The sequence below is a fragment of the Podarcis filfolensis genome (assembly GCF_964270895.1).
Source record: "Podarcis filfolensis genome assembly, chromosome: 6".
NCBI lineage: Eukaryota > Metazoa > Chordata > Lepidosauria > Squamata > Lacertidae > Podarcis > Podarcis filfolensis.
Genome location: NC_139609.1, coordinates 1,143,175 through 1,153,040, shown reverse-complemented (window position 1 = coordinate 1,153,040; position 9,866 = coordinate 1,143,175). Strand labels below are relative to the sequence as shown.

General features: G+C 48.4%; 2 protein-coding genes and 1 long non-coding RNA gene across 5 annotated transcripts in view; 2 read left to right on the top strand and 1 right to left on the bottom strand.

Moving 5' to 3' along the window:
* Window positions 1–262: 262 nt before the first annotated feature.
* LOC310765861 (phosphatidylinositol N-acetylglucosaminyltransferase subunit C-like) lies at window positions 263–3,758 on the bottom strand. 2 transcript variants are annotated; one of them, XM_083621462.1, is made up of 2 exons: window positions 3,602–3,758; window positions 263–2,042 (listed from the first exon to the last, which is right to left on the bottom strand). In XM_083621462.1, the coding sequence occupies exon 2, from the start codon at window positions 1,937–1,939 to the stop codon at window positions 1,046–1,048; it is 894 nt and encodes a 297-aa protein (XP_083477588.1). In that variant the 5' UTR covers window positions 1,940–2,042; window positions 3,602–3,758; the 3' UTR covers window positions 263–1,045. The 2 variants fall into 2 exon arrangements, with proteins under 2 accessions (XP_083477588.1, XP_083477589.1); XM_083621463.1 differs by lacking the exon at window positions 3,602–3,758 and adding an exon at window positions 2,477–2,683.
* Window positions 2,787–4,689, top strand: LOC310765907. Its single transcript, XR_014549870.1, has 2 exons — window positions 2,787–2,998; window positions 4,317–4,689. It is a non-coding gene; the product is annotated as an uncharacterized lncRNA (long non-coding RNA).
* A 1,984-nt stretch (window positions 4,690–6,673) lies between these two features.
* The window catches only part of SUCO (SUN domain containing ossification factor), a 43,156-nt gene continuing 39,963 nt past the window's right edge, over window positions 6,674–9,866 (top strand). Inside the window, exons 1-2 of one of the 2 annotated variants that reach the window (XM_083621360.1) lie at window positions 6,674–6,954; window positions 8,791–8,899. In XM_083621360.1, the coding sequence (XP_083477486.1) occupies window positions 6,887–6,954; window positions 8,791–8,899 (177 nt within the window). In that variant the 5' untranslated portion in view covers window positions 6,674–6,886. The remainder of the gene's footprint in view (window positions 6,955–8,790; window positions 8,900–9,866) is intronic. The other variant, XM_083621361.1, reaches the window with a different exon arrangement.

The window sequence follows — 9,866 nt, the reverse complement described above, 5'->3', positions numbered from 1 at the left end:
TGCATGCACACTTCTTCAGATACACATGCACACGAAAGCTCATACCAAGAACTAACTTAGTTGGTCTTTAAGGTGCTACTGGAAGAAATTTTTTTTTTGTTTTGACTATGGCAGACCAACACGGCTACCTATCTGTAACTGGAACAAAAGGAAGTGGATACTTTTGGTATTTTCCTCCCACATCAGGGCAAAAAAATTATGCTTGATAGGAGTCAAAACTTCTTTGCACTCTTAGAAATGTTAAGTTTTCACACCAAAGGAATAGAGAAAGTTGGTTTATTATATGACATGGAAGAGACATGCATTATATATAAATGCTGCTTCAGACAGCAAAATTGCAATGTAAGCAGGCAGCAAATCCTGCAATACACACACCTTGATCTAAAGAGAGATGAAATGGAGAGTTGGGGAGGAAGAGTATATCTGTCCTTAAGCATGTGCATGTTGGTTCCTTGGGTGCTGAATGAAGGTCCTTGTGGGAGCTAGGAGAGCCACTGGCTACACATTTTAGGGTTCCTTTCTACCCTTTTCCTTCATGGAGAAGGGAGGAGGCTTTGAGGTGAGCAACTCCCAGAGTTCCCAAGGTATTTCCCCCAGAGTTCATGCCCTTTTATCACCTCACCATTTTGCAAATTAAGAGCTTGGAAGACTCTCCTTCTAGCTGGCTGTGACTGAGCTGGTTCCCTTTTGTCTCTGCCTTCAAATTACCCTGACATTATTTTGATGGTCTCCATTCAGGGGATGAACAGACTGTACCTGGTAACAAAATCAGCATGTGCTGGCCTTTATGCAGGGTGTGAGGAAGTCAGAATAGACCTGAATGCCTTTCAGGACACAAGGCTGGGATCAGACTGGTAGCAGGGTCACTCTTGTCCTTTTAGGCTATGTCAACCTTTGATACTTCTGCCATGATCTGCAGTAATAAATGATAGAATGAAGTTCAGATTGACCCACACCTATTCACAAGGCCCCAGTATCTCAGTGGAGATGCAGTTTTATTTTTGTTTTGGCATCAGCAGCTGCCTTTCTTAGGGCCTCGCCTGCTTTACATGAGGAACTTGGAGAGGTCTTCCTTGATTTCAGCTTCATCCCAAGGCCCGTGGATGTTGTCTTTGAAGAGCTGCAGCTTGATGAGGCAGTAAGGACACAGGCAGGAGATGGAGACGAGAAGAAGGGCAAAGAGAACCATGCCAACGCTGGAGATGGTCAGCAGGCCCACCAAGGCAGACAGAGCAAAGAGCAAAGTGGCGACAACATAGCAGCGGGGAGTCCGCGCTTTGAGCTTCTTTTGCAGCATGGGCCACAGGGCAAAGATCTGGATAGCGAATGTCACCATGACGAAGGCGTGCAAGGAGCGAGGCAACCGCGAGGCCAAGCAGACCGAGGCAAAGATGGCCATGTTAAGGGACAGAGTGCTGGACACAATGGCAGCATTGGCGCCGTAGTCATAGAAGATCAGATGTCCTAGGAGCATGAGAGAAGACATGGCATAAATTGTGTCTGTGCTGATGGACTCAGTCAGTGTTTTCAACACTGGGGAGAAGCCGTAGGTGAAGGCCACAAACACCACCGTGTTTTTCAGATCTGCCCAACGCGTCTGGCCACTCTGGTTTCTCCCCATTCCCGAGTCCAATACGTCAAAAAGGACGTAACCTATCAAGGAAGTCACCAAGCCAGCGCCAAATAACCACTGGGGAGCCAGCAGCCCCACATCCATGTACCGCCAGATGACGACAAAGACGCAGACGCTGCACAGCTGCTGTATGACCACTCCGGACTCAAACACCACCGCCCGGTACTGGTACTTGCGGGCATGGATGTTCTTGCGTAGCTTCTCTAGGAAACTCTGGTCCACATAGTTATCAGGAAAGGGCTGCCTTTTATACAACACTTTCTGCCAGCGCTGCCGTGTGTTTGGTCCCAGCTGAGCAGGCAGCATGATTCCGGCCAAGTCCCTGTCTCACGGCTCTTCCTTACAACATCAATGGATGATGAAACTCATGCCCAGACTTGTCCCTGGTTTTCTAGGTCACTGCTGGCACCTAGGAAGAAAACAAGTCCATCAAGCCAAGATCTGCAGGTCAAAAGCACAGCAGTCAGTTCCCATGGCCACAGAGAGAAACCACCAAGAGAAGCTGTGCTACAACACTTGGGGACCCCACCATCCGACTGTTTCGGAAACAGGGCCCACTATCTTGGCTCCTCCTAGGCAGTCACGTTGCTTGGCTTCTCCTTCTTCCTGCCCTTCATGATCATCAGTAACCAGAAGTCAACAAAATCTGTTGGCTTTACTTGGGAGCAAACACGCCAAGGATTTGGTATTTGGGCTCCATGTGTTCTTTCATATATAGCACCCCAAAATCTCTGGCCTCCTCTTGTGCAAGCTGGGCACACACGTGAAAGCTGTTCAGGGGGAACCGAAAGGGGGAGGAGGTACCTTACATGTGTGTGTGTTTAGCTCCCAGCATGAAAATACCTTTATGGTGCCATTTCCGTTCACTTCCGCCTCTTGATCCAGTGCCAGCGTCCCTCCGCCAGCTGCCTGGAACCAACTTGCGGGGCTGGAGATCCCTCCGTTTCCCAAGCCAAGGATCCCCGGGATTCCCACGGGCCGCCGCTGCCTCGGGGCCCCAGCCGGCCAGGCGGCGGCTCCCGGATCGGCGCGCAACGCAGCTGGCAGCCCAAGCCAGCGAGAGCGCGGGCTGGCAGGCGCGTGCCCGGGGCGGGGAGGAGGGACGCCCGGGTGCCTGGCGGGGGAGGCCGAGAAGGAGGGCAGTGGCGGCTCCCTGCCTCGTGCGCCAAGAAGGCTCCTCTCCCCTCCCGGGCCGAGCAGCACATCCGGACGCCCAGGCGTCCCCGGGAAAGAGAGGCGAGGCTTCTCCCTAGCGGCGCTGGTCCAGGGGAGCTGGGGAACTCCCTCCCACAGGACAGCCGGGCTGGGCCGGGCTCAAGGAAGGGGTTCCCACCGACGCATCTGGTCGGCCCCGGTGAGAAGTTGGTACGTTTACTGGCTGGTTTAGGTTCACATCCAGGAAACCCGTTTCTTAACTAAGAATGGCTAAAATATTGTGGAACTTTAAAATAATAATTGCCCCCCCCCAAGATTTTGAGGGACATAAGGAAACTCACTGAACACACACTAGGGAGTGAGCCCCCTGGAATGCAGTGATAGAAGTAAATATAGGATCAGACCGCGTGTCCCGGGGTTTATATTTTTGTAAATAGGTTTATTGACCCATTCATCCCACTTGGCTCAGGTGTAAAGACAGATAGTGCCTGCCTAACCCTAGGAGGAATTCCTGCCATAAATTCAGACATCTGCAAACTCAAGTTTCAAGTGGTTGGCATTTTGGGGTAAAATATTGGGGGGGGTTTAAGCCTTGTGCATGTATTAAATGGACATTTTGACTCAAATTGACACATTTGCATTATTGCATGCTCAGAGAAAAAAAGTCCTTTCACCTGTGCATAGGTTTCTGGGTCAAGCATGACCACCGGACATAGGGCAGGGTTCTGTCCTATGAAATACGCCTCTGTTGGCTACCAATTGTATTATGTCATGGGTCAAATATGCTGCCATCATCTGATTCAGTAGCTTTACCTGCTAGCTAGAGCAAACGGACTTTGGCATCGTTGTCACCAGGTGGCCTGTGTGCCTGTAAGCTGTCACCCTCCAGCAGGGCACCTTTTGGCAATAATTTTTTTTTGTCAGTGCTGATGTTTTCAGTGGAAGTTAAATCAAATTCAAACCAGCCCTTATCCTCAGTAACCTCAGATTACAGGAAATCCCGTAGGAGAAATGGTTCTGATCAATGCATTCAGATCCACTGAGAAGAGCAGGGGAACACAGAGTGTTCTTGGTGTGCACATCCGTCCGGGGAAGTGCTAAGAAGTGTCAGCTTTTCCTTCCAAGTATCTTGTGAGGGTGATGAGTGGGCCTCCTAAAAATGGTTGTGGGAGGAATAGGGCTCCCAGAACACACAGGCGGTGGGAGTGGGCAAATTGATGAAAAAGGTTCCATATGATGTCACTGAACCCGATTTTCTCAACAGACAGAAGCATCAGATATAATCAGGCTTGTACTAAATATATTTACTCATAATTAAGCTCTCCCAAAGTTCAGTGTGGTTCACGTTCTAGTAAGCATACGTAAGATTGCAGCGTCAGCAGCACAAGTATACGTGCAAAGGTCATTTTGGTGATAGTAAATGAAGCCCACTCAGCAAACTGGTCTTGAATGACGCTTAGGTAACTCCTGTTCTTGCTGGATAAGGTCCACTACCTGCACCTCACATGATGTTTGTTTCATTTTGCAGGTGTAGCTGGGGACAGCGTGGCAATAGTGGTCTCTGATTTCAAAACTAGAGATTCCTAGCTGGAGGCCCTACGGGACATTTGGGATTTTAGGTTGCTCCGCCTCCCATCTTGCAATAGCTTCTGATGCCTTTCCAGATTTCTCTCCCAGGGCCATAAAAATGTTTCATATAGCAAATCGGAATCAAAACAGGCTGGCTTGTAGGTAACAAAACAAGCTCCCTTGCCTCAAAGCTGAGAAGGCCCATGTGCCCAAAGTGCAGGCTCCAAAGTCTTGCCATGCAGTGGCCTAAGTGAGGGAAGTGGAGAGAGACTGAACTTCTTGCTGGAGCCCCTTCAGCTTGTTGGTTGGCATCCGTCTGTCTTGAGAGACAATGGAGTGCACCTCTAGCGGTGAAGTCAGTCACTGTGTTAGCAGCACTGAATGCTCTCTTCCTGAGTGAGAAGACATATATATATATATATATACACTCAAGATCCATGCAGCTTAATTCCCCAAGTCTGCCAACTGGCAAATTTCCATTGTGAGAATTTGTGATAGGAGATGAAGTGAATTTCTTCATACACAGAGCTAGATTGTGGAAAACAAAAGAAAACAGGGACAAGTCAACAGAAGACGATAGAAGGGAATGGGTAATGAATTCACACAATTTGAAATGCAAAATTTCAAAATTAAATCTTTTAGTTCCAAAATTTAAATTATTTATTCTGGAAGCCATTTTTGGTTAATTTTCATAGAACCATGGGATCAGGTTTTGAAAGTACAAATAACAAAAACATCAAAACAGTGAGGGTGTTTATGTATTAAGTGTTTATGCAATAACTGCATTTTGTTCACTTGTTATGTGACATCATGATCAAATTTGTTCTCCCGTTTCCCCCATCTACGGTTCTTCAATCTTTTTTCATAATGCAACCCTCTTTTTAGAGAAAGAATGAAATTGGTGAAATCGTCCTTCTAAGTAGCCTTAGAAGGAACTCTTTTATTTTGTTTTTTAAAGATCTGTGACTCTGAACATGAAAGACCTGCTGGGGCTTTGAGGGCACTTGGGACCCACGAGGAAGGAAATTAGCAATCTTATAGTGTGTTTAAATGATTTTTTTAAAAAATAAAAATGTTAACATTTACTTTTAAAAAACATGGACTGCCTGTCCATTTGGCAGCTTAATATTGGGTTGATCTTTTTAGCCTACTTTTTAAAAAAATGGTGAAACGATTATGCAACTAAAAATGCTTTAGTTTAAGTTGTTACAATTGATTTTTAAAATGATAAAAATATGGAGGGTCTCCTTCATGATTATGTGGTTGTTACATGTGGTTGGGTTGTGGATTTTTTTGCAATCAAACGGTGTACAGATTTTATGAAATAGAATGAATGAGCGAGTGAGTGAGTATGGCCTTTGTGTGCATTTCTGTGAAAATGTATAGAGCAGTGCTGTCCATCATCCCGACGTGGTGAGCTCAGGTGTGCTGGCCAAGGACCAGCCTAGGGCAGCCCTTGCAATGTCACAACTGCAGGAGCCCAGTCCCAAGCATCGTGCAAGGTAAAGGTAAAGGGACCCCTGACTATTAGGTCCAGTCCTGACCGACTCTGGGGTTGCACCGCTCATTTCGCTTTATTGGCCGACGGAGCCGGCGTACAGCTTCCGGGTCACGTGGCCAGCAGGACTAAGCCGCTTCTGGCGAACCTGAGCAGCGCACGGAAACGCTGTTTACCTTCCCGCCGGAAGGTAATTCATCTACTTGCACTTGGACGTGCTTTCGAACTGCTAGGTGGGCAGGAGCAGGGACCGAGCAACGGGAGCTCACCCCGTCGCGGGGATTCGAACCGCCGACCTTCTGATCGGCAAGTCCTAGGCTCTGTGGTTTAACCCACAGCGCCACCCGCGTCCTAGTGCAAGAGGAACCCGCAAATTGGGCGCTCAGTGCGCCTCTATAACCTGATCTTGAGGCTATGCGTCACATCGCCGCCGGGGGCCTCGAAGACTATAAAAAGCCCCCGCCCCTGCGCGGCCTTTGCTGCAAGCTGCCGTTGAGAATGCCTGATCGACGAAAGCGATTTCAGGCTCTTGTCGGTTCGTGCTCACGGCGCGTAAGTTCTCTTAAGAAAAGCAGCGCCTTGGCTACTACACCCCCATCCCCACCCCGCCTGCAACATCCGAGGCAGTTTCAGAGCGAACCGCGAGCGCTCCGGCGTTCCCGCCGGACGCCTATCCCTCCCCGCCATGGCTTTAGGGCGGGGGAGCGCGCGGCCCTTCCGCGGGCGGAGAGGGGATAGGGAAAACTGCCCAATCATCGGCCGCCTTGGAGAAACGGGCGCTGTCGATTGGCTGGCGGCGGCCTCTCTGGGCCGTTGTCTTTCGAAAGGGCGGGGAAGCGGCCTGGTGCGCAGGCGCGGCTCTGCCTCCCCCCGCTCCCCTGGCGGTGACGCGTCACACTCCAGCTCAGCGCGTCGCGGATCCAGCGCGGGCGGCGGACGCGGCTGCCGGAGCCCTCGCCCTTCTCCGCCCCGGCCCTCGGGAGGATGCGCCGCCGTTGCCCGCGGGCGCCACGAGGCAGACGGCGGAGACCATGAAGGAGCCTCCCCGCCGGCTGCTGCTCCTGGCTTCCTCCTGCTTCCTCCTGGGCTGCCTGGCCGGGTGAGTCTCCGAGGCAGGATCCCGCCCCCCACCCGGGCCGCTTCTGGGCAGCCCCTCGCCGCCGGGCGCGAGGAAAGCCTGGACCGGTCCGGGAGGCGGGCAGCGGAATCCCGCTGCGGGAGTAAAGCGAAGAGGCGGGACTCATCCTGCTCCGCTTCCGCTCGGGGGAGAGCAGGAGCGGAGTCCGGGAAAGGGTTCTGGCTCCTGCCCCGGGTTCCCGAGCTCAGCCGGGTGGGTCAGGCAGACGGTTCGATGCAAGGGCAGACTGGGATTCTTAGTGCTCCATAGCAGTGGTGTTGTGTCCCTGGACTCCCTTGGGCTTCTGCCTGGTAGGCTTCCCTGCGGTACATCTTGGGGGCTTTTTTCCTTTTGGGCTGTTAATCTGTGTTTGGCAGAATAACCCTGTCAATGTAGTGAACAACTAGCATGTAGGATTGTGCTTTCTGTCGAGGGACTACATTCCTGCACTAGATTTTAACTAGTTAAACTACCATTCTAAACAAGAAAAGTCAGAGGGGGAAATGGGCCTTGTGTTTGATAAATTTACAAAACCGGTTGAAAAATAACGTGCTGTTCTTTGTTATCAATGTGTTTTCTCCCACGGGCATGTAAGAGTGCTTTGAAAGCAGAGCAAAGCTGTAGCTAAAGCACAACACTGGCAATTTCTGATGGAAATAAGTGGAGCTTCAACATGAAGCCACAGATCTCCATCTACAAAAGCTGTTCTGTGACACTTAGGTACATACAACCATATGCACTAACAGTATGTTTGTAGGCTGGTGTATATTTATTTTATTGGCAAGGCTGGATACAAGTATGTATTCTTATGATGCATTATGACTTGCGCCAATCTGAATCCCCCTTTGCTTCCAGATAATTTGCTCACATAAGCAGCTTATTCAGCAGACCTTTGGGGGCTTAATCCTTTCATTATTTATGAATAACTGATTAATTAATTACATTTGTATACCACCCTTCATCCATGGATCTCAGGGCATAAAAATACAAGATAAAAACACAAAATACATAATAAAAAGAACAACAAAAAGCCCATAAACCAATAATCCCCTCCCCCCACAAACATTTAAAAGGGCTTTGTTGAAGAGGAATGTCTTCGCCTGGAGGGTGAGACTTAATACCCATGGATTCAAGTTACAATAAAGGAGTTTGTGACTAAATATTAGGAAGAACTTTCTGACAGTAAGAGCTTCTTCGACAGTGGAACAGTCTCCCTTGGGAAGTGAAAACTTTCATTGCAGGTTTTTAAGCAGAGGTTGGGTAGCCATATGTCATAGATGCTTTAGTTGAGATTACTGCATTGCAGGGGGCTGGACTAGATGACCCTCGGGGTCCCTTCCAACTTGATTTAAGCATGTATTCTGGCACCAATTCTTTAAGCTTGGAGTTTGGCAGGATTTATTCTTCACAAATCCATGCTAACTCCTACAAATCACTATATTAAGGTATTTGCAGATTGACTCGTTTATAATATGTTTTAGTTTATTCCCTTATGTCAGAGTTAGACTATCCAGTATTTAGTTTTTTGGGTCTTCCTCTTTCACCATTTTGAAGATTAGTACATTTGCTTGTCTCATCCTCGCATGCAGGCCATTCTCCAGGAATGCTCATACTCTGACCCCTCACTTTTCAGGCTGTATTTGTGAGGGTGCATCCAATGCCCTTTTGGGGCAAAACAGGAGTTGAGTAGGTAACTTTTTTTTTTTTTTTTTTTTGCGGGTCAGGGCATATTTCATCATCCTTGCCTCGCCCTCTCATGGCATCAGCTATGATGTAACTGTATCTGTCTGTGTAAGTGTGGTTTTGTTCTTTTAACAGATTACCCAGCTGGCATGTCTTTTGTGAAGAGAGTCCTTCCTCTGGCTCTTTGCATTTACCAAATGAGAACTGTCCCTTGGCAAACATGGACAAGAACATCCAGGAAAAGGTAACTGCCTGGAAGAAACTGAACAGCTTTATTGGGGACTTGCATGCAGAATATGACATGAAAAATGTCGTCCTTGCAGGATTATTTAAAGGCTGCTTTAAATTGAGAGGAAATGTTTAAATTTGAAACAACAACTCAGAATGGCTTTCTTTTTCTATACATCATGGAACCTATTATTGAAATTATTGAATTTCATATTAATTTATTGAAACCTAATGATTTTCTAAAACAAGCTTATCTGTGTCTTAAGGTTCCTTGGCCATCTCTCTTGAGTTACATCCAAAGCAGCTTCTGTGAAATGGCCCTCCCAAAAGCCTCTTCTGGTGGTGACAGCAGGATCTTTGCCACGTGTATCTGAGAAGATAAAATCAGACAATCCCCCAGGCTAGGCCTTTGGAGCATCTCTCAGAATGGATTTTATGTCACCACAGTGGGTCATTGGGAATTCTTCTTCTGCAGGTGCTGCTTTGGATGCAGCCCGGTGTAAACAGTGCAGCCATTGTTAAAGATTTACACAAGGGTGGCCTTGATTGTTTTTGTTGCAACAGGCCTTGTGGCCCCTTGAAGAATAACTATTTTAATTACATATATTATGTACGCTATCCAATGTCATGCGATTGGAGTCTCCAGAGTGAATTTGGTAGGAACTGAATGGGGTAGAAGAGGAAGAGAAGTCCTCCTCATGCAGCAGGAATAACCCTGTAGGCCAGCTAACTCCATTAGATGTCACCCTATGACAGTGTTTCTCAAACTTGGGTCTCCAGCTGTTGCTGGACTACAATTCCCTGATGGGAGTTGTACTCCCAACAACAGCTGGGGACCCAAGTTTGAGAAACACTGCCTATTGCATGGGTAGGCAAACTAAGGCCTGGGGGACAGATCCGGCCCAATTGCCTTCTAAATCTGGCCCGCGGATGGTCCGGGAATCAGCGTATTTTCACATGAGTAGAATGTGCACCTCTGGGTT

Excerpts from the sequence above, each read along its gene's own strand:
- LOC310765861 (XM_083621462.1), bottom strand. The coding sequence starts at position 1,939 with ATGCTGCCTGCTCAGCTGGGACCAAACACACGGCAGCGCTGGCAGAAA.